At 41.5% G+C, this 23,569-nt stretch overlaps 1 protein-coding gene across 1 annotated transcript; it reads right to left on the reverse strand.

The window, feature by feature from the left end:
- Positions 1-3,879: 3,879 nt before the first annotated feature.
- On the reverse strand, positions 3,880-21,000 carry CKMT2 (creatine kinase, mitochondrial 2). Its single transcript, XM_026070481.1, has 9 exons — positions 20,849-21,000; positions 19,394-19,592; positions 18,082-18,177; positions 16,356-16,577; positions 13,746-13,831; positions 11,154-11,277; positions 8,584-8,718; positions 8,099-8,224; positions 3,880-3,999 (listed from the first exon to the last, which is right to left on the reverse strand). The coding sequence occupies exons 1-9, from the start codon at positions 20,998-21,000 to the stop codon at positions 3,880-3,882; spliced, it is 1,260 nt and encodes a 419-aa protein (XP_025926266.1).
- Positions 21,001-23,569: the final 2,569 nt, after the last annotated feature.

The raw sequence follows: 23,569 nt of genomic DNA on the forward strand, positions 1-23,569 counted from the left end.
CAGACAAGAATGCATTCACTATTATAACCAGACAATTCTCAAAAAGTCATTGCCCATTTCCCGGTAGAGCTGAGAGAATTGTGCCAACTTTTCCCTTGTCCTCCAGTGGCCAATTCCTCTCCAGTTCTCACCCTGTATGAACTGCCTGATGGCCTGCTGATGGGCTCTCGTTGAGCATGACCTGCAGGTTTACTATTGCTGATCCCTAGGCACTGATGTGTTAGTCACAGAGGTTATAAAAGTACTTGAGGCATGGCATATAGCCCTTCTTGGAGTACTTATGAATAGCAATTCAAATAAATTCCAAGGATTTATAGAGAATAAATATTTGAATCTATCAGGACAGAGTTCTATAGGCAGAAAAGGATCTCAGCAATGCAAACTTGGTGGCATGGGAAAACTGAATATAAGAAGAAGGTGCAAAGTAACACCATTGGTCTAGGGCTAGTGCAGCAATCCAGCTTTTTAACCTTTAATATTTTCTTATTGAATCAGAATCTGTATGGTTCTCTTTCTTGTTTGGTAACTCTACAGGTGCTTTATTTCCTGCTGCAGCCATTCACCAGAGTATGTCCTCTGGAAACAGTGCAGCAGCAGCATTGCTCCCTTTAAGCTGTCAGAAAAGGCTGTAGAGCAGGAACATGTCCCCACCCCAAATGCCAGGATGTACTCCACTTGGAGATAAACAGTGTCCAGGTGGACAGCAAACTGGTGTGAGGACACTAGGGTTGGGTGAAAATGTCCAGCATAGTGCTAGTAAGTATGTGACTGGCTGAGTTTCATTTAAAATATTAAATAGTGACCTAGAAAGAATGAAAATAAATTACTTATATTTATCAGCTGAGTTGTTCTTGCTGACAGTATAAATGTCACAGAGAGTGAGAAAGACCACACAAGTGAAATATGTAAGTAAGTGGCAAATAATAAGCCTTTACAAAATAATCCATACGAGAATATTTTAATTGTGAAGGACACACTTGGAAGCCACCAGCACAGAGAAAGCTGCAGTTTAATAATAGCAGACAGTAAATTAGATAAAGGTATCCATGTTTGTGCAGGCTTACAGTTCCATGTCTGGTGAGGGCACAAGAAAGCCAGAGCATTTCTCTGGCTTATTTCCTCATCTGCAGGCACTTTGCAATAAGTCCAGTCACAGGATCACAAAATCGTGTAGGTTGGAGGTCTGGCAGTCAGGAGATGTGGAGGCAACCTCGTCCAACTCCTGACTCAAAGGAGGAACAACTTAGACCAGATTGCTCAGGGCCTTGTTCAGTCAAGTTCTGAGTATCTCCAAGGATGGAGATTTTACAACCTGTCTGGGCAATCTGTTCCAATTTTTGACCACCCTCACAGTGCAAATGGTTTCCGTAATACCTAATCAGAAATTCCAATTTGTGTCCGATGCCTCTCATCCTGTCGCTGTGCACCTCCAAGAAGTCTTGAGTTTTTCTTCTCTAAACCCTCCAGGTAAGCAGTTGTAGGCAGCAATAAGATGCCTTCTCTTCTCCAGACTAAACAAACACATTACCTCGTACATCATGTGCTCCAGCCTCCTGACCATCCTGGTGGCCCTGCACTGGACTTGCTCCAGTTTGTCACCGTCTTTTCTGTACTGGGGAGCCCAAAACTGGACACAATACTCCAGATGTGGTCTCACAAGTGCCATCTAGAGGGGAATAATCACTTCCATCAATCTGCTGGCTACACTCATGTGCAATACAGCCCAGCATAGGCATACTGCTGACTAATGTTCAACTTGCTGTTCAGCAGGACTCTTAAGTCCTTGCAAAGCTGCTTTCTGTCCAGTTGTCTGCAAGTTTGTGCTGTTGCATGGAGTTACTCCATCCCAGGTGCAGCATGTTGCATTTGCCTTTGTTGAACTTTGTGAGATTTCTGTCAGCCCATATCTACAGTCAAACTCCCTCTGAATAGCAGCCTTGCTCTCCAGTGTATCAGCCGCTCCCTCTCATTTAGCACCATCAGTGGACTTGCTGAGCATTTAATGCACCCCATCATCCAGGTCATTAATGAAGACGTTAAACAGTATCACCAGCTCCAGCATTGACCCCTGAGGAATGCTACTAGTAGCAGGCTGCCAGCTGGACGTCGTAACACTGCCTACCAGCAGTTTGCAAGTCAGCAGAAGGAAAGCAAGTAGAGGCTATAATCTGAGTGCGTATAGGTTCACAGTAGAATTTTGTGCTGATCTGAAGGTTTTGGAGGGCTGGTAGTGAAGCATTTCCAGTTTTACTTGTTTGCTTTCTATGTGATATCAGCAAGAGTCTCTTTCCCTCAAAGTGCCACCATGACTGCTAGAGAACTGTGAACAGCTTGGTATGCTTTAGTTCTAGATGATGGTGGGAAAACCCAGGGACAGGGGAGAGTAGGAATGGAATGGACAAAAGCAGGTCTGAATGCCATAGATGGCACTTCAGGTACATCTACGCAGTTCAATCCAGCCATGTTAGAGATCTCTGGATAAGTGTGTGCAGAGCAACTAGCTGAGGTGCTGAAAGCGGTATGAGCACATCAGCTCAGGGCTGCATACTGTCTGCTCAGCCCAGCTACCTAGTCCTGGTGCATGGCCACACTGATAAAGTTACATTGTGTGAGGTGCTGTAACGAGCTCCAAGGTGCTAGTCCAGGGGATTACTGGACTGCACGCTCTAGACGTGTTCGTACCTACAGTAGCAATGGGCCCTCTGGCAGTATCCTTTGGCTGCCCTTGTAAATCTGAAATGTATTCTGCTGATACTACTCCCAGCTCAACAGCAACACAGCATATTCACGAGGGCATGTTTTGATTTTTTTTTTTTTTCTGGGAAGAACTGGTGTTTTGAATGTGGTTACTGCGAAACACTGAATATGTTGCAATATGCAGAAGAAAAGCAATGGGACCGTTACCATCTGCTATTTTTTCTTTCTACCAAGCTGCTCACCACATGGAATAGTAGTGAGCCCAGAAATGGTTTTATTCAGAGTGTCAATACATCCTAGGCACTTTGATGACTGACAGTGAGCTGCAGCCTGTGCCCCATTACCTGGGACCTGAAAGCTGCAGACTTGAATAGGCCATGCTAGGCAGGTTTATGTTGGATACAGAAGAGCAGCAAACTGGTTTGCTTGCTGATTTTTTTTGGGCCAGCTTGCTGCAGCCACAGGCCAGAAGTGGCGGTTGAGGAATGACCTGGTGAATTCTTCAGGGCTAAAAAAGTCTGAGAGTTTGGGATGACATAGTAAAGAAGATTGTATGCAGACCAAAGGAGAGACAGCTTCCATAGAGCGGCACCAGTGAGTTCCAGATGACAGGTTAAGCAATGGACTTCTGAGACTGAAGCCATGTGCAACTGCCTACTCTAATGAACTGTTGAACTTACCATGGTGTTGAATGTCAAAAACATAATGAGCATTTTGCAGCACCTGCCCATCAGGCTGACAGACTTCAGCTGCCTGGACAGTCACTGGAAAGAAGTGGTTCTGTGAATGACAATCAGGTGCTCATAGAAGACCGTATAAATATGGCCTTAAGTGCAAATCCAAGCTAGAATTAAAATATTTCTGGTTTTTGCATTATTCAAGTAATACTTTCCTTATCACCAGCCAAGAAAGGGTCAAAGCCTAGGTAAAGCTTGCTTAGATGCAAGCAGAAGAGGGAAGCAATCCCCACAAAAGAGTATACCAAGGTGCTTGTGGGTGGGTACATCCTACTAAAGCTGCAGTAAGAATATTTTCTTGCCAGTGTAACCAGGCATCTAAAGAGACATTAGGTATCAGGTAGAGTTTTATTACACAAGATATTTATACAGAGATATACAGAGGTGCCTTTCTGTTAGAATGGCAGCCATATTTACCATCAGTTACCAGTCTTCGGTAGCAAGGTCACTTCCTGCCAAACTGAGGCAACGGTGGTGGTACTTTGATGTCTTGACCTCTTTCCAGTTTCTTCTCACAATCAACTAGATAATTGACCCCATCAATGACAATCTGAACTAGCTCTACCTGCAACAACAACAACAAAAATAAAAAATATTTAGATAACGCTGTTAATGGAGGAAGGAAAAATTGGCTTGTGCTGCAAAGACAGCAAGTAAAACCAGACACAAGGAAGGTCACATCCTAGAGATCACACACTCTGTGGCACAGGCAGTGTGGGTCATGAACTGGTCCAGTGGAAGCCCACAGTAATTCCTTTCTCCCTATCCCTTCTTCTTTTTGCCCTGTGTCAGAGTTTTTGGCCTTCTGATAGCGTAAAATTTCAAACAGACCCCTAAAGCTATTTCCACCAAATTCTGCTCCTATACATATTCCTATGATAAAAAAAAAAAGTGCTTAAATAAAATGCTTAAATAAAATGATTAGGCAAAAGTTTAAAGGCCTATTTCAAACATGACCATTCTGAGGACATAAGAGCCTCTCAAGACATTTGCTTGGCACAGGCAGGGGCTCCTGTCTGTTGTGTTTTCAACATTCACATATCAGGATGAAGAAACTGAAAAGCAGTGCCGTGCATGCTCAGAGTCACCAGGCAGCTCTCTCTGAAGTGGCAAATGTCAGTGTAAGTAAAGAGGCTCTGGTATTTCGCCAGTGGCATATTATATGATATTCCCAATACAAATTCTGAAGAGGAAAAAGTGCTTCTTCCCCATTTTCTGGACCCTCAGCAGAAGGCCAGCTCAGCTGCTGTGTGATGGTCACCCGCAGCTGCCAAAAGAGGCAGTCTCACTTGCTGCGTGTTCCCTGTTCCCATGCCTGTACCTCCCCTGTGCTCGCAGGAGCATTTCTGTGAGTCAGCTGAAAACTGACTGGGATGGGGGCACAAGGAGGTGAAGACAGAAGCTTATTTCCCTGATCCAGCAGTACCATGAGCCCGGAGTGCTGCTGGAGGCACGGGGTGGAATAGGAGGGGGTCCTTCACACAGCTGGGTGTGGGAGGACGGTGGGGCTACACTTTTGGCTGCAGCCAGTTACACTGACTGGCTGAAAGGGCTCATCAAACCGGAGTCTTAAACTCCTTCATGGCTCACTCCATCTGCAGGACCATACCTTCCCCTGCAGATGACCATCCCCTACCATGACAATTTGTCAGCTGCCTTTATGCAGGGAAACGTCCTGCTGATTCTGACAGGAGTGTTAGTTTTGGAGGGGCTGTTTCATCAAGCCCAGGATCCTCATTTCTGAAGTAGAAGGACTCATCCTAAACTCATGCTGGCTTTCTGTAATTCCTTTGTTTTCCACTGAGGTACTCTTGATTTACACTGGCACTAGTGGGATTGGATTCAGACCCAGAGCAGCACCAAAATTTGCAGTTCTGTATTGCAGAATGCAGTGGTGTCTTTGTAATCTCTTTCAAAATTACTGAAGACTACAAGGTGTCTTGTCCCCTACAGAGTTCTTCCGCAGGCAGGGACATGCCCCAGGCCCCCAGGTATTGTTAGCTTCACAGTAGACAGCAAGCTATAGTACTAATTTTTTCTTAATCTTCATGAATTGGTTCATTAGCAACCTTTAATGACTCATTTGTTAAAAATGAATGCAGAAACTAAATCCCATTGTCTCTTTATTGTGACAGTGACTGATTTTCAAGGGATTTGTTTTTACTATAAAGCAATTCAGTGGCTTAGCAGTTTATTGTGCTGTCTTTTACAGACCAGAGGTCTGAATATGCAGCCACCAGGAGAAAAGAAATTTCATATTAAGTTTGCATTGACCAGTGACGCAAAGCAAAAATACTAACAATTTTATCTTGCACCTTTGGGAGAATAATTTACTTCTACACACATATTTACCACATAATGGAATTTATTTTATTATGCACCATAATATGTCCTATAATAAAACATTTCTGTACTCTTGAATTTGTCTTGTCTTATTTAGATTTAAAAATCTTCAAGGTAGGGATTGTATCTTATTGGCTTAACTCTTCAAATCCTCACTATATGAGATACTGCTGACAGTGGAAATCCTCATATAAGCAAAAATTTATAGGTTCAAGCCACCTGTCAGTAGAACTTGTATTAATTAATCATGCTGTGTAATCCTTTTAAATTATTAGTGTTATCTTAGTATAAAGCACACATGGTGATGTTTCAGTTATTAATAAATGTCTTGGTTGCATACTGTTTTTGCAAATAATACAGCTTAATAGCTTTTCACTCCTATATGTTTAAGGCTCGAGCCAAAGGAACTTAGCTACCTACTTGCCAGAATAGGCATCAAACTCCAAAATTTAAATTCTCCAAAGCCCTGTCCAAATGCCCTTTGGCTGTGAAAACATTTAAGGGCACGTCCAAATAAGAAAGTGCAAAAGAGCTGAATTTGCTCTGTTCCAGAGGCAGAAAGTGCAGGGTGGCTGGATATGAACCAGTCTGAATCTAGTTGCAGTCTAAGTGCATTATCCCAGGGTTATGTCTCTGTTATGAAAACCTGCCATGAATCAGGCTGAGTTCAGGTGCTGTGCAGCAGTAATAAGGCCAAACTGCACCCACACCTAAGTTGCTAAAGCCTCCCAGCGCTCTGCTGTTCTGTGTATATGTACCTTGACACTACACTCTACTTTGCAATGGCGTTTTAACTTGCAGTGAGGTCCCCAAGGTAATTCAAGTTTTGCTGCTAGACAAGCAGGCAGCCCTTCAAATCCTGACACAAACAAGCAGGCTGACATCTGAGACCAAAACCTGTTTTGCACTGTTGAAGGAGTCCAGTGGAGTAAAAGTCCTCAGGAGACATCTATCCCACTAGGGCCTGCCTGACGGACCATAGCTGAGAGGTTAGAGCACTCACATAGGAAGTAAAAAGCATGTTTGACAGAAGATTTGAATCTACATTTCCTATCTACTAGTAGAGTGCTAGAAGCACTGGGCTTACACAGTTTTGCAAGGTTAATTTTTATCTCACTTGTTCTTGATATGGCCAAGGGTGAACTTTCCTCCCTGATCTCAGTGAGGAAAGGGAAGCTGTATAGCTGTGCCACAGGACTTACAGCATGTGACCTGGAGGAAGGACTTGGCTCAGGCAGAGCTAATGGAAGGGGGCTGCAACTCTTTTGCACTGCTGCTTCTTCCCCATCCTCCAGTAGATTTGCTCTTAGGAGCTCTTCTGCTTTATAAAATACTTAAACTGGAATGAGGTCTGGGACCTGGGTCTGCCAGGTGAGAAGCCTCACCATCAGGCTTTAGGGGCATTTCCACTATTTCTGTCCACTGCTTTTGCGTTCAAACTGAAATAGCTTCCAAAGAGGTGTCTGAATCTAACCCATCTTATCTTAGCCTACAGCTCAACAGGGAGGGCTCAGAGATGACAGTTCAAATCTTTGCTCCACTGCAAGCAGAGGGTTGGTTTAAATCCAGCTCTCCTGCATCCTCTACTCAGTGCAACACTGGGCATGGGAACATGGCACCTCCTCCGACTTATCCATTATTTTAATGTAAAAGGATTGGCCTAGTCCTGCTCTCTACCTGTAGAGAAAGTGCATAATGGTGAATCCTAAAAGGAAAACAACACATTAATCCAGTCTTGATTTCAGTGTCTGACTTCCTGGGTGGTTTAGGACTCAATCTCTATCTTTTTCCTCAGCATTTCACACTGGGTGCAGCAAGCACAGTGGCTAGCTTTATGCCCAGCATACAACCTTCAGTGAACTCCATTTTTAGATACCTAACTCATGCCCAGCACCACAGAGAGCCTGGACAGCCAGCTCATAGCTGTGTGCTCCAGCAGGCAGTTGGGTCTATGAGTTCATGCTGTGATGCTGAGAAACATCAGCCCAAGGAAAATCTGTTGCCACAGCCAAATGTTCCCAGTACCTACGCACTCTCAACAGAGTGCCTCAGCACATGGTATAAACAAGTTGCATTTATGGAGCTTGCTCTTTTTTTTTTCCCCCATTGTCATAAAAGGAATATTTGGCAAACACTTCATGCATGTTAGTCATTTTCCATTGTGTAAGCATTTTCACTGGATCAGATTCACCAGAAGTAAAAACTGCCATAGCTCTGCTGAAGTCAGTGGTGTGACTAAAATCAAAGTGAACCCAAATGGAGGGAAACTGACTCACATAAGTACAGACCTGTGTTTAAAAAAAAAAAAAAGAACAGGTTACCTCTGATCGACCCATACGGTCTAGGTTGGAGATATCATATACATCCGCTACAGCTGCCGTGTCCACGCCACCAGTGCCGCGCTTCTGAAGCCTCAGGTTCTCCAGGATTTTYGGAAACCTGGGATCCTAACAGAAGAAATAGTTTTGCACCTATTGCTTTTTGCCGTACTTATTGTGCTAAGTCCTTGTAATGCTATTATCCATGACTTAATAGAATCCCCCAAAAGGCAGAGATGGATAGTTTCCTCTGTCTTTGGATTACAGCCTGTCTTGGTGGCTGTCTGCTGAGCAGATTAATTTCCAAAACAAATACAATAATTTGCAGAACAAAAGTATGCTCCATTACTCATGCATTATCTCTAGGACCTTGCTGTTACACACCATGCCAACGTGCGATCACTGTAAGCTGTCATTTTTCATTTGTTCCCTTATAAATCAGATGAAGGGTTGACTTATGTCACTGGCCTTTTAAATGACTTATATACCTTGCTAAGCTTTGGCAGCTTAACATGGACTCCAGCGCGTAAACCCGTTCCCAGGTTGGAAGGACAAGTCAGAACATATCCAAGACGTTCGTTCCACATGAACTCCCAGCCTCGTTCTTTAATTAATCTTTCAACCTGTGAGGGTAGAAAAAGACAGGGATGCATACAAATGTCTCATCCTCTGACATTTGTTTATAACTGAAATTCTTTTCACCTTGTATTTATGTTGATGATGAACTTYACTAACAGCAATGGAGGTGCATAAATATAAGCCTGAGCAGAGTCTGGCTTGGATCTGATGCAAATCTTTGCGCCCATCAGGCACCAAGGTCCCCAGTGAATATTACAAGGACCTCTTCTCATCTGCTTACTACCACTAGCTTGCAGATTCTTTGTCACTTTACCACAAGTCTCCCTGTCATGATGGTTTTGTATAGCCCTAGCCAGGAAGACATATTTTTACATAAGAAGTACTTATCTAGAATATAAATTAGTTTGTAGCCTTGGTGTTTTGGGAGTGATGTTGCAAAGCACAAGCCCCAAAGTCTCCAACACTACGGAGCAAACAAAAGGCGCTGAAGTGCAGTTTCATGTAATTTTCAAGGTGATCACATTATTCTAAGGGGCAGGAAACTTGATTTCTAAATGCCTAAATTTAACAGCCCTGCTTCCATTGTAAGATGACTATATAGCACCTACATAATGATTTTCATTAGTAGATCTCCAGCCCAATTAGAAAAGGAGACTGAAATCATTATCCTCAGAAATATCATAAAGGTCCACTGACCTCTGAATAGGCCACTATTCTGTCCACTCAGCTACACACCCCAGACTTACTTCTGTGATCCCACTACAGTTGCAGTTCAGTAAATTCACTGACAGAAGACAATCAGATACTTATCCAGATACTCAGGACCTCTGCAATATAGGAAATACTTGCATTTTGCAGAAAGATACAAAATAAAGGACTATTTTAACATCATTTGCATAGTCTGTAAGGACACCAGAATTGATGGTGAGAAACTAGATCTGACTTCCTGCCTCAAGGCATCTGCTTTGGACAGTACCCAGAGCTGTCTGACCACTTCTCACAGCAAGGGCCATAGGTCCACTTCTGTTGAACATGAGCTAACCACAGTAGCAGAGGCAAACCTGGGAACAACATCCACAAGCCGTGTCACTTAGGCTGTAATCCTGTACACTGTTCAGTGTTATGGGCATCCCCGAGAAGCATAAAAGATCCCAGTGAACCACCCAGGTGCCAAAGAAGCATCCATTAGGTGCTTTTGTATTTCCATGTTCTCAAACCCACTACCTACTCAAACTTTCTTAGGGATGCTCTGAAGTTACCTTCTTCTGGTCCTCAGGGACCACATCCACAATCAGAGGTTGTAGTTCCCTGCTCTGCCCACTTTGCCTTGTACTTTCTTCAGGCCAGGGGCTGCACTGGTGGCTGTGAAGTGATATGGAAGGAGGTACACTGCATTGGCTCTACAACATTCAGGGGTTTCCTGAGACAGAGCAATCTCTAGAAAGTCAGAGAAGCTGGAGTGAAGGCTGTTTTGCCATGGCGGAGAGGAATGAAGTGGTCCTGAGCTGGCCCAATATGCATTTCCAGACTGAGGAACAAAAGCAGTATGATGGATATAAACACTGTTCCTCTACAGTGCAGGTGAACTGAGCACGTCAAGGACCCCAGTGGGGAAAAATAATTGTTTTATATAGCCTGATTATTCTTACAGTCTTGGAGACAACTTGAAGCCAGTTTCAACCTTACATAACTTAACCTCTAGGGTATCATCTATCATGGCAACCCATCTAAGGATGATGTGGACAAGAAGAGTGGAGAAAGTTCTGACATGTGACCTACCCTGCTGTGCCTTTTTTGCTAGTATTGCATGTGGAACAGAATAGAATCTTCTTTCTCTGTTAAAGCACTTTTTCTGTGCCAGAGCAGTACACAGGGCTGCCCTGGGCCCATAGCCAAACTGCAATCATACCTGGATTGTCTAGACAAAACAGTTATAACCCAAACATCATTCTATGAGTTTTGTTTTTCTTTATGAATAGCTGTACCAGAATAAAATCCAGGAGCCCTCCCAATCAATCCTTAGTATTTTAATCACAAAACCCAGTATCCTCCCAAAGTAGTCAGAGGCCAGAAGTCCTACCTCCTGAGTCCTGTGTACAACCTCAGCAACGTCCACTCCACTCCCAGAATCAGGGGTTAGAACCAGCAGGCTGGTCTTCCAAAATAAAATGCTTTATTTATGAATTTTCACAGCCTTCAGACACAAGGTGGCAAGGAAGGGATATTTCTTTAGCCAGCCAGTGCTGAAGATGGTAATACAAAAGCTACAAAGACATTTTGTCTATTTTTCCCTACAATTCAGCTAATGATTTGCCCTTGTTTCCTTCTTTAATTGCCATTAATGTGGGTTGCTCTTTGGACTGGTGTTACTTTATTTTGTTGCTCCTGGAGATGTCAGTTCAGTGTTAACCACAGTAAGCAGTGCTGACAAGAGCCCGGCAATAAACAAACAGGAGTAATAACCTCATTGATTTACTACCTCTTTTAAACCACGGCAAAATCTTTCAAACACCCGTTTCATGTTGCCACCCTTTTCCATGGATATCACCCTGGTGTGGTCCTCTTCATTAATCCAGATAAGAAATGTCTTGTCATTGTTATGCCTGGTTGAGAGAAAAATGAGTAGCTTTAAAGTACAAGCCCTGAAAAATAATTCTCAGTATCCTTAGTTTTATCAGAGTCTTTCAGGACTGTGAAGACATTAAGCACTGCAAAATAATACTGCTCTCCAGCGTTAGGGTATGAGCTACTTTCACAGTTTGATCCCCCATGCCAATGCAATTATGCAAGTTTTTCAGGTCACAGCGACAAGAGTAGTTTTCTCTGATCACATCATGCCCTGATGCTGAGCTAGGAGGAACACGTTGTCTCCTAACATGGCCACAGCTGGGAGGTACAGCTGCTAAAGGAACAGGCAAGTTTGGCATCTTCAGTCACTGGGGATGTTTGCCATTTTTCTTAAAAAATTGTGCAGCTAGAAAAAAACCTAATGTTTACACACTGCTGGGGGCCGAGCAATCTAGCTAACTGTATTCTCTTCTGGATCAAATCCCGGTGCCCTTTACATCACTTGGGAACACTGCATTGCCACATCCAGTCAAATTACACGTTTCAGGAAAACAGCTACATGTTGCTTCTGGACAGTGTACTAAAGATGCAGATTTGTCAATTAAGATAAAAATGCCTGAAGAGAAGCTATCCACTCTTCTTCAAACAGATCAGTCATGACTGGGTTTATGAAGTGCTAGGTCAAACCTGAGGTCACTTTTCCTCACTTTTCTCCATTTTTTCTGTCTTTTACAGCAGTCTTTCTACAGAATGTAGAAGGTGATTGATAGGATTAGACTTGTTCATACAAACAGTGGAATATTATCAAGCTTGAAAGACATAAAACCCAAGAGTTAAAGTTCACCTGACTTTCATCTTGTCTTTTACTGCGACTCCCTTTTCACACTTGGAGTTTGTGGGTGCAAAACTGAACAGGTGCAAACATCCTATAGCCTGACATTAGAGTTACAGAGAGGTCCAACTACCTCATTTTCAGTCACGTACAAATATTCAGGGTAGGATTTTTCCAAAGAGATTGATATTGGCCTGACTCAGCACCCCCATTAATTAAATAAGTGTACTCAAGGCAGAGTGACACCACACTGAATACATTTAAATAGCACCATCTCTTTCTATGGAGCGGGTGGGAATTGTCCTGCAGACTTTAACACGGACAGGATTTCCATCCTTGGTGCCTGTGCAGAACACATTTCACAGCGTACTCTGAGACAACAAGTTCTCGTAAAAGAAGGGCAGGTTTTCCAAATCTGGCTCACTGAAATATTTCCAATCACACTAACTCATTTTTTCCATTCTGCCTGATATTTCACAAGTAAAACACACCAAAACCAGATCTGTTTTATTCAGGAGTTCCCTTGATAGTATTTACATTGCTGGCACTTTCTCTGTTTGACTGGAGAGACAATGAATGGGATGCCTCAGATTTATCATTTTTCAGGAACAAATCTCTTGCTCAGATTAAAATGGGCACCATGGAGCTAAACTGAAGCTCACTGAAATAAAAAGTCCTCACAGATTTCCTTTTGATCAGGTTCCACAGTGCTTGTTCGCTGCCAGAGAGCAAGTTTAACTCATCACAATTATAATGCTGCTGAACAGGATCCAGTATCCACACACTGCTTGAAGACCAGATTTTTTTCCACATAAAGACCCATTCTCTCCGAAAGTCTTGAACCTGCCTAGGGCAAGAAGGTAGGCTGGATGATTTCTCAGAATCCTTATTCACATAGTTTTCCAGAATTACAACATCTGGTAACCCCTGGAAATAGATCAGGATGGATGCAGATGCTGCTCACTGCCCAGCTGTCCCCACCACGTGATAGGGGCTGGGCACGCTGTACTGGCAGTGTTCCTGGGGGCTTTTATCCCTTTCTCTCCCCAGAAAATACTCTATTTGGGCACAAAATATACYGGGGTTATAAAAGTAGAAACAGACCTAAAACATAAAGGAAATTCAACTACTTTTGTATCCCCTCTTGTCCAGTTTATTCAGAAAGAAAGGATTACTTTCAATTCAGGCAATTAAAATAACATTCTGTCTGTAGAAAGTGGGGACGGGGGGAAAGGAATTTACAATGTAGTATCCTGCAACTGTATTGCCAATGATTCCTAGCTAATAGCATTACTATAATCCAGTCTTAGACTGCACTTATAACCTCTGCTCTGCTGATTTCATGGTGATTCACTGGCTCTTTCCCAAATCAAATTTTTATCTAGAAATAGAAAAAGCAGTGATAAAAAGCCAAAGAAGGAGTCGTGCTTATGATGCTACACTGTGTTGCTGATATTAACGATGGCTTCTATGAATATAGAGTTCTTACCCACTGTATTATTCATTGTTGGATTTTCTTTTTTTAATTAATCAATCAAGAACATTTTTAAAAACCAAACAGAACATGCTGTGAGTATCAGGACAGAACAACTGCAGGGTTAGGACAAGCAAGGAGACTTGTAATATAATCTTTTAAACATGACACAAGCTTCTACATGTCACACAACATACCAGATTCCTCTGGCATCTGGCCAGTCACGTGCCATCCCAGCACATGTTAGCAAAGGGGACACTGGCTTATCAAAGAGAAAATGATCCTAGACACCAAAAGGGGGCCAGAGAAAGAGAGAGAGGGAAAACAAAACAAAATTCATGTTTATTCAGGGAAGCAATATAACACTTACACATTTAATGGGAAGGTAATCAATACACAAATGAACTGCACAGACCAGCTTGTGAATGTGGTTCCTTCTTGACTGAAAACTAAAAGCACTTTACCCAGGTGATTTTCTCAGAGGGCAAATTCTTGCAGATTCTCACTGACACTGGTAATATGACTACATTTTGCAAAAAAATGTTTTCAAATATAGGAAAGAAGTGGAGGAAGGGACCTAGGGACCACATATATGCAACAAAGGGGACTCTGGAGACACATAGCACTATAACTACAGATATGTATCTGCACACAGACAAATTTCAGGGTAGAAGAAGGCAATGAGTCTTTAAAGACAGCAAAATATCCAATGCTAGTTCTGAAAGGAGATTTCTCCAGCACAGAGATTTAGCAATTTATTTTGAGTGTGAAATCATGGTAGGAATTAAAACAGTGCTTGACCTTTTGGAATCACAGAGTTGTTCTGTTCCTCCTCAGAGATTTTATTTCTTATTTAATAAACATAGCATTTGGTGTGCCAGAGACTTGCCACATTCCAAATCATTTAATTTTTTTTTAACTAACTGAGCTGTTTTTTCCCCAAGCAAATAAGTATTTTATTTTCATGTGTATGCTGAAATATTATTAGTTCTTAAATCCTCAAACACTGCCATATCAAATGTTGTAGGTTTTTTTTCCTTTCTAGGGTTTAATTGAGAATAGGGAGGCAAGCTATCCAGTATAAATTTGACATGGTAAGTCAGTCATGGTAAGTTGATAAGCTTTATTTTTTTTTTCTCAATGGAGAATCTTAGGCCTTCATCTTCAAATGGCCTGTGACAGGCATGATACAGCCAGAATATCAACCATACAGAACAAAAAGGTATAGAGGTCTCTCTGCTCATCACAGGGACACAACATGTACTTCCTCAGTTTGCTCCACTCTACACTTTTGTTTGAGAGAAAAATTCCTCCTTTCACAAGAAATCAGCTGAGCCCTATTAGCTTTCCTTGTAAGCCTATGACCCAAATCCACAAAGTACTGAAAGCCTCCCATGTTGAATGTCTCCTTGGTTGAATGCCATTCAAGTCTCACTGATTTGATCTCATAGGGATCAAATGGTGCTTATTAAAGTTTGGCAGAAAGCCTGACATCTTAGAGACTCAAGATCCTAAAATACTGAAGGAAGTAAGTAATGGTATGAGTTAAAGATGGAATCTGAGGTTACAACATTCAATGCCCTGACATTTATAAATTTGCATTACTGTGAAAGCAAACAAATAAGACAAGGCAAAATGCTGAATCAATGAAGCCTGTTTCACTTCCCAAAGAATTTAACCTGTAAATCATGAAGGAATTATGTTCTCTGCAGTCCTATTTTGAGCTGTGCTTCTTGAACGGCTCTCTACTGCTGAAAAAGGCAATGAAATAAAACCTAGAACAGGTGATCAATGTCTTGCCAATAAACATATTACTAAGGACATTCAATGAAAAAGTTACTGACCTTACATAAATTCTTAACTCCTGGTTAATCCAGGCTGTGACACCTAGTTGCAGGGTTATAAATAGTTATGTTACTTCATCAGTTCCCTTTTGGTTGATGTCATAGATTAATGTGCCATGAATATAGCTAACAGGGTACAGCCATTCCTCTGGATAATTAAAATGCACATTCAAGGTTTGTTTTTAAACAATCTTCTAGATTTTTGTAATTTTTAAAGTCTCAATATGAATCCCTGTTATGGATTTTCAAGATAGTTGACTGTTGTCCATTTTTGTCAGGAAAACACTTGGAAACTTTGACCATCTCAAACATCTCTCTGTAGGAACTGAACAATGAGATGCTCTGACAAAATCCATGATGAAAATCCTTGTGTTTCCATCTGTGTGACAATGAAAACTATTGTTACAGGCCTGATCCTTCAAGTCTTTAAACACAGTTACAGGACTGGTAAAAGGTGACCTGGCTGCAGTTTGCTACAATCACTCTCAAGATCTAGAATTAGTGTAGTTTTGACATAAAGAAGTTATAGCCAAAAAAACCCACCTGAACAGTCTAGAAGATAGATAACATGTAATATTTATCTCAATGTATTATTATTAGTTAAAATGGTTATTCCTATGGAAAATGAGAATCTCTACTCAAGGAAACAATTAAAAAAGAGTCCTGAATTTACTTTATTATTTTGCCAAAGAGGTGGCAACAGCTATATATATTTGATTCGACACAGACCTTCCTACCTGAATACAGCTCCACGTTTTGGACCTGCAAAGTATGTGTTTAGCCAAAATATTAACCCTGGACAATTTGCCACTGTAATAAAAATATTGACAGGCCATTAACTACTGGGTTAATGCTGTAATTATCTTCCTTAGCTACACAGAAAAGCATGTACATCAAAGAAAGACAAAGATAAAAATAAATGAGAGTAAGTGAAGATGGTGTCAGTACTGGAGCTATACTTACATCAATAAGCTGCTGCTGATCCTTCTCAGTCATATTGGTCAAGCTATAGTACTTTCCAGAAAGGTCTCCTTTCAGACCAGCTAGAGCAGTGACCACGACATTTTCCACTTCTCTTCTCTCTGCCCTGGTGCAAGCAGGAGGAAGGCTGAGGCCCCGGATACTACGACCGGTACGTACACGTGACGAGAGGACATAGTGCTCATCAAATTGACCATGGGTGATCTGAAGGAAGAATGTTTCTTATTTTACACACAGTGCCCCATTTCCTACCCCATGTTTAAAAATCTTATCATACAGAAAGAAGGGCATCTTTCTGCCCAGGGATCACGACCTCTCCTAGATATCACAAATACTGAGAATACCAGGAACACCTCAGTATTTCAGATACTAAGAGTTTTTTAGGAACTCCAAGCTTCTTTTGCAGACTGAGTGTGGTGAAGTAACCAGCTGATCCTTCTTAGCTCCAACATGGAATATGAAAGAATCTGAGTGGCCTTTGGAAATTTGGATATTGGCAGAGGCAGAAGGCCAAGCTTGGAAGATCTTTTGGAAGAGGAAAGACCAAGATGATGCTAAACTACACTGTACTTGAACTATGAAGGCAATACTAAGCAGTGGATAAGATTCGGTCATGTGCATATGGGTGTGTACTGGAGTCAGCTGCTATGTGGGGAATGCTTTCACTCTAATCCTTAAACATATTTCTATCTTTAAGCTAACGAACAGACATGCAGTGCCAAGTTAGCCTGTGGCCCAAATGCTTAGTACCAGTTGGGATTGATCCTTTTGCTAAGAACAAGGTAAGGAAGTAACTAACTTGCTGTTAGGACCATGAGTGCACCAATGGGTTCTCCAGTCTCTGTCACCCTCTGCTGCCAGGTTTTAGCTGCCTGTATTCAAGGCCAGCTCTGATATGGCACAGCTGTGTAACCTTGGATCCAACAGCTGTGAAAAAAGCTGTATGAAAAAGACTTGTGAGAATTCCCTTCTGGGGTCTCCAAACCTTCATTTGGAAGATGCATTTAAGCTAAGGCCCTCACTCTCAGTCCTTGCCTGAGCTATGTTGTAGGTGTACCTGTGCCTGGACTTGTACCTTGTTGATCCTGACCCTGCCTTGCTGACCTCAGGCCTGCCTTGCCACTATGGACTTCTCTGGCAATCACCGAACTGTTGGCTGAACCTGGTTACTGTAATTAGACTTGTTCTGCTCTTCTTGCTTGGGGTGTTGTGCCCTTGTCGGTGAGGCCACTGCCCTGCCTGTCTAGCTGTCACCCCTGGCTCCTGGCTTGCTTCTTTTGTGGAGCAGCACATTCAGGCTCCTCCCTGACACTTTTGCATGATGTCAGGGTGGAACCAAACATTTTCACTAGAACAGTCAGGTGAAGGAAGTCCAGTCAAGAGAAGAAATTAGAAGAGGAAAAAAAGGCCATGTAGATGTTGGACTGGTTTGTCCTTCATCGGAGGCTGAAAACCTTAGCAGCACAGCAAACCTAAACTAATCTAAAAACCTTGCAAAAAGAAAGAACAGAATCAGACCTCATTTCATTTAGACATATTCCCTGTAGGATCTGCCATTTCAATCATCTTGGCATCCTGCTTTCTTTAGCCCTAAAATTATTTCCTTTGGAGTTGTATCAGGATAAAAAAAATACAATTACATACAATATCACCATTGTAAGAAGTAGCATTGAATCTTTATTTTCTTATTATTTTATTTAAATCCTACCTTGGATGCATCCAGGTCTGTATGATGCTTCATTGTGCGTGGATCATAGCCATTATGTCTTGTTTTAATGACAGGGTCAAAAATCTCAGCAAATACCTATGGAGTCAAGAGAAACTAGAAAGAGTCTGCAATATCATAGAAACACTTCCATGTGCCAACTTCAGCCACAGGAGAAATCCCTCAACACAGACTCCTGGATGACAGCCATAAAGGGGGCTTTGCAAGTGCTGACGGAGTAAATATGAAGGGAAAGGGCACGTGGGTTAGCTTTGAAACTTGGTCTCTGAAAAACTATCTCTGAAAATATGGTTTATTTTCAATAGGCATTTCCTCTCTATGGCAGAGGGCTACTGGCAACAGTTTGCCATGATCTCAGCATCTGTTGTAGCTCTTTGAAGCAGAGTATGGAATTTCATCCTATGTCTCCTATTGATAAATTGGGAGATTCTAACAAAACAACATTTATGATAATGTTCAGGGACTTGGGCAATCGTTCTCTAGAAACTGGCTAGGGACCAGGAATTCATTTGAGATATGTCACCAAGACCAGCTTTATGTGGCAGTGGATTTCAGTCATTTTGACCTAGACAGTGCTCTGTAGCGGTTCTTCATCTTCACAACAAAAAAGAAGGTGCAGTTGTACCTTAATTTAGTTACAAGCTTACTCTAGTTATCACAGGTACTGGATGTGGTAGCAACCAGATTAGATTTCAGGATGTATTAGCAACCAGGATACACATTCAGAGTCGCCAGGCAGCTTGTGTCCTGTTTTTAGGTCATGTGAGAGTACCTATGTCTTCACTGCCATTGGACACTGGTGATGGTTAGAGCCCTGCAGCACTGGTATGTCCATACCGACCACCATCATTCTGTTGTATAGCAATAACCATGGCAGAGCTTTTCAAGGCAGTCACCATGTCTAAATTAGTAAACCAAATCAGGTTTGCATAGTTTGGACATCAGGGCTGCATAGTTTTGCTACCAACTAGTAGGAAGGCAGGCAGCTGCTGGAGGCAAATTGAGTATTGCTCCCAAGCAGCCTCATTTTATTAACTTTGATTGCAGTAGAGAGGGCACTTTTAGCAATGCCTCATGTTCACTGTGTTTTCTAATGTAGAAAAACATTCAAATCATCATAAAGAGAAGGGAAAACACTATCTTTAGGCACTTGACCTGCCCATTATATAATCTCTGGGATACAATTTATCTTAGGAGCATATATCTTACCGAGAATCTGCATTCATCTAACGAACTCTTGTGCATTACACCATACAAACTGAACCAAACATGATAGCATTGAAAAACAGTTTACCTCATAGGATTCTTCATCACCTGCAACCATGCCCACAGTTTTAATGAAAGGATGGCCAGGGTTATCGACCCCAGTTTGGATACACTGGTCCAGGGTGTAGCCATTGGGAGTCATCTTATCCCTTAGTTTAGCATAAATTGCTGGTGTGAGGCACTCAGCCATGCAGTTGTTATGTTTGCGGAGATCAGGATAGTCTGCACTGAAGAGAAAAAAACCACAAGCCCTTAACATCATATCTTTAAACAGTAATCCTTGCTAACTTATGAAACTGTGATCAGGATGTGGAGTACATAGATTGGTTTAAAAGTGTAATTAGTTCTTGGTTTATACATTGCATTGAAATTTAGGAAGGGAGAAACACTCAAGGTACTCCACACTGCACTAATGGGCAACTAAACTAACAGACAATAGCAGATTTCCATTGCTTGGGGCAACCAGAAAAATGAATCCCAATCAATCAGCTTTCAAAGTGTATCAAGCCCCATTAAATCTCTGCTGAGACACTCTTATTCAGAATTAAAAGAGCTCTAACTTTGTTCTGTTCACTGTCTGATTGCTATTAGCTGGGAATCTAACTAACTCTTCAACAATATTTGGGGTTTTAATGGTATTATTATTTACAGAAAGCTGCACAGTATAATAAACCAGGGGAAGTGAAGATGTTACACTTTAGTAAGGCATTTTTGCAAGTGAGTCAGATCATATTTACCATTATGGTAATACTTTGCTTTATGCACAACCCTATTATTTCTATAAGAATTTATTTTAACTAAGATACTATTCACTACTTAAAAAAACAAGTCTGTCAGAGACTGGTCCACATTGTTTCTCACGAATATGGTCAGCAAAGTCAACCTACACATAAGAAGGTCTGTAGTTAGCTTCTACTCATTAACCAACCTGTCTGCAATAGAATTAGGTATATTTCAAGTACAGTAGTTATATAAGAGATTTCTTTACTACTTGCATAATGAAACCACTTTCACAGTTCCTAACAGTAGAATCTATGCAATCAGCCAGTCTGATAGGTGCTGCAAAGCATTCAAGAGCTGATGAGATAAAATAAGGGCTAATTTGATGTTTTGCCTAAAATTTGAAACATTTTTTAGGCTTGTCATTGTTTGGCAATGTTTCTGTGAGAGCACTGATACTATCCCACATCCCTACACTCTGGTCTTGAAAGCCATTGTTGCTGCTACCCAAAATTGTTTTTTAATAAATGATGCTGTTTTTCAGGTCGTCAGGCAACAGCCCATATACAGACACATAGCTGGCATGTTTGCATGAAGGAGTAGGTACTCTGCAGCTTTAATGGAAATCTGCCCTCCCCCAAAGAGTTAAACATTATACCTAGTTATGTTATATTATTATTATTATATTATATTATATTATGTACATTATACCTCAGTTAACCAGGCGTTAAGCTCAGATGACTACTTAACCCAAAGTGCTTACCTTGGAGGGAAGAGTTTTCGTTTTTCTTGTACAGAAGCTTTAACATTTTGCTGATTGAGGAGGTACCCGGTGGTTAGGGCCCCTGTGCCTGCTGCTGCAAAGAGCGCAGCAGCTCCACGGCCAGCCAGGAGACGACAGAAGGTGCTAGCCATTCCTCCTGGAGGATGCAAGGTCTACAGGAGAAGACAACCTGATATCAACCCGTAAGCCCTCATGCAATGTAAATGACAAATAAACTCACTTTTAACTGCAGTCCAATAAAAGAAACAATTCATTCTTATCATTGGTTTGCACAGAAACAGTGTGTTGAAAAAAAAAAGGTTGGTATTTACTATATTTCTATACATGTACCTTTGGTAGTCTCGGAAATCGATTGATTCTTAGTGCCGTATTGAGTACACAATTCTTAACCCAGCATTCAGAATATTTTAATTCTTTTGATGTTTTTAGGGCCATAATTGAATCCTTTCGCTTGCTTCATAGCAACAATACATTACACAAAGACATCTTTTCAGCARCCAGAATGGTACAATCCCAGAGTGAAAAAAACACAGACAAAAATATTCAAAGTGATATGGGCTATTTTGGGTAATAGGAAAGGAGGCTGAAATCTTGTGGTGGTTTTGAGTCTGACTAAAGTATTTTACAGTATAATCAATTACACAACAGTGACTATAGGTTACAGGGTTTTGTGGCAAGGGGTGGGATAAGGCATCCCGCAGAGTCTGAAGTTTTAGGTCTACACTTTTACTGAAAATGCTTCCAGGTGACTCAGCTGTAAGTGGCTGTCCAGTCAGAAAAGTCAAATGTGTCTGGATGTGGCATTACGTAGGTCATTCTTTTCAGTGCTATCAACCTTTTTCATGCTAGCCTGACATGTTAAGTACTTTGTCCTTTTTTTCTATATGAATAAAAATGATTTAGAACTCATCAGCATGGAAAAGAGAAAGTTTGGAGGGGGAATATGGTAGGGACCTAAAAATCCTGAATGGCATAGGAAAAATGGATAGAGATAACTCTTCACTGCCTTTTCCAATATAAGAATACAGTCCACCAAACGGAGCTAGTGGAAGCAAAGTTCAAAACAGACAAAGGTAGGTGGCTATGTAGGGTATAGAAGTATAAAGTCCAGTTACTTTGCACCTGTCAGGCAACTATACAGACAGCTTTCAGAACAGCAAATACCACTGGAGAAAGCAAAGCAAAACGACTTCTTCAAGCCACAAGGTGTCACTTAGCAGAGGTACATTATAACTGTCAGTTTCTAACTCTCAGCCTTGAGGTACCAAACTAAGATTATGTTTTTCTCTGAAGAAAAGATCTTTCCCTCTTCCAGATAAAGAAATAATCTCATTTGCATTTATACCACATGTACTTTGCAAAGAAACCTTAAAATAAGAATGAACATAATGGATACCAAATTTAGAGGCCTTGCTGCAATTCAAGAATGGTCTTAGTGTGAGGAGCAGGCTTGTGGGGAGGAGGGGAAGCTCTTTTAAAGGTGGAAGTGTGTAGAGGTCTGTTGCATGACAGTGTTCCTGGAAAATTCCTGTGGTATGGATTTTCAGAGAGCTAGGGAAGAAAAGAGCTAGGTGTTTGGAGAGGGGAAGTCATTCTGGGCAACACTCCTTGGGAAGGACAAACCAGGCTCTTTCCAGATTTGCAGTGTGGAAGCATGGAGGCTCTGCTCTCTGCCAGCCAACCAGGTCACGGTCAGGGAGAGAAGGCAATGTATATTCTGCCCCTTCCCTTGTAACAGCAGTGACTCCATGAGGGACAGGGATGAAGTCTGGGAAAGGATCTGGCCTCTAAAGTGAGGAGTCCCGTGGGCCTCTTGAAYAAAAGAGGAGAAGCGTTGGATTAAAAGAACCTTTACCACAGAGAAGGAATAAACACGTAGGTCTTTACAAAGCAGAGGAATATATGTTTTAAATATTTCAGTCTTAGAAAATATCACTTTAATGAAGAAGAGTGGAAATGTATCTCTAGGACAATAGGATGTGAGCATGTTGTAAACCCTCTTCCATCTTTTGCATGTGTTGGTCAATAAATAATTCCTCCGGTACTCCTGAGTCATATCATGGTTACAGAGCGTCTTTGCAAATACAGAAGGATTCCTGAACAGTGGCTCACTGTTCAGGAGAGAGACAGTAACACCAACAAGACTGAAATACCGCCTAGGAATTTATATGCTTTATTAATTATTCCCAGCTGTATGTCTGAGTGCAGCTATGGTTTTGGATTATGTCTAGAGTACAGGAGATCTCTGAGTCTAGCAGAGAAAATGGCATGTTCTGTGAAAGCCTGAAGAAGAGAATGCATATTTTTTCTCCTCCAGAATCAGAATTTGACTGGTTTTGCTCATGATCCCACAAGCAAAGAAAGATACGTGTCTTTTTTAAATAAACGACACAAATTCCAATTTGTGTCACTGGAGCAAGATTATTCTTAACACTGGGATCTGACAAATCAGATTTGGAAAATGGACATGGAAGAGTTACAACAAAATATGAATCTTCCCCAAAGGTACGCTGCTTCAGTTGTTTCTTCAAGCTTTTCAGAATTATGTTTCTTTGTGTAATCTCTTCATCACTCTTTCAAAGTTTAAATAAAACACCTCAAAGCATTTGATTTTCCTTTCAGTGAACAAAATGTTCTAGTTTCCAATAATTTTCATGAAGATCTGGGTTAGTCAAGCCAATATGCAGTCACTCTTTGCCT

This window comes from Apteryx rowi, unplaced genomic scaffold (genome assembly GCF_003343035.1).
Source record: "Apteryx rowi isolate R43461 unplaced genomic scaffold, aptRow1 scaffold_310, whole genome shotgun sequence".
In the NCBI taxonomy this organism is placed as follows: Eukaryota; Metazoa; Chordata; class Aves; order Apterygiformes; family Apterygidae; genus Apteryx; species Apteryx rowi.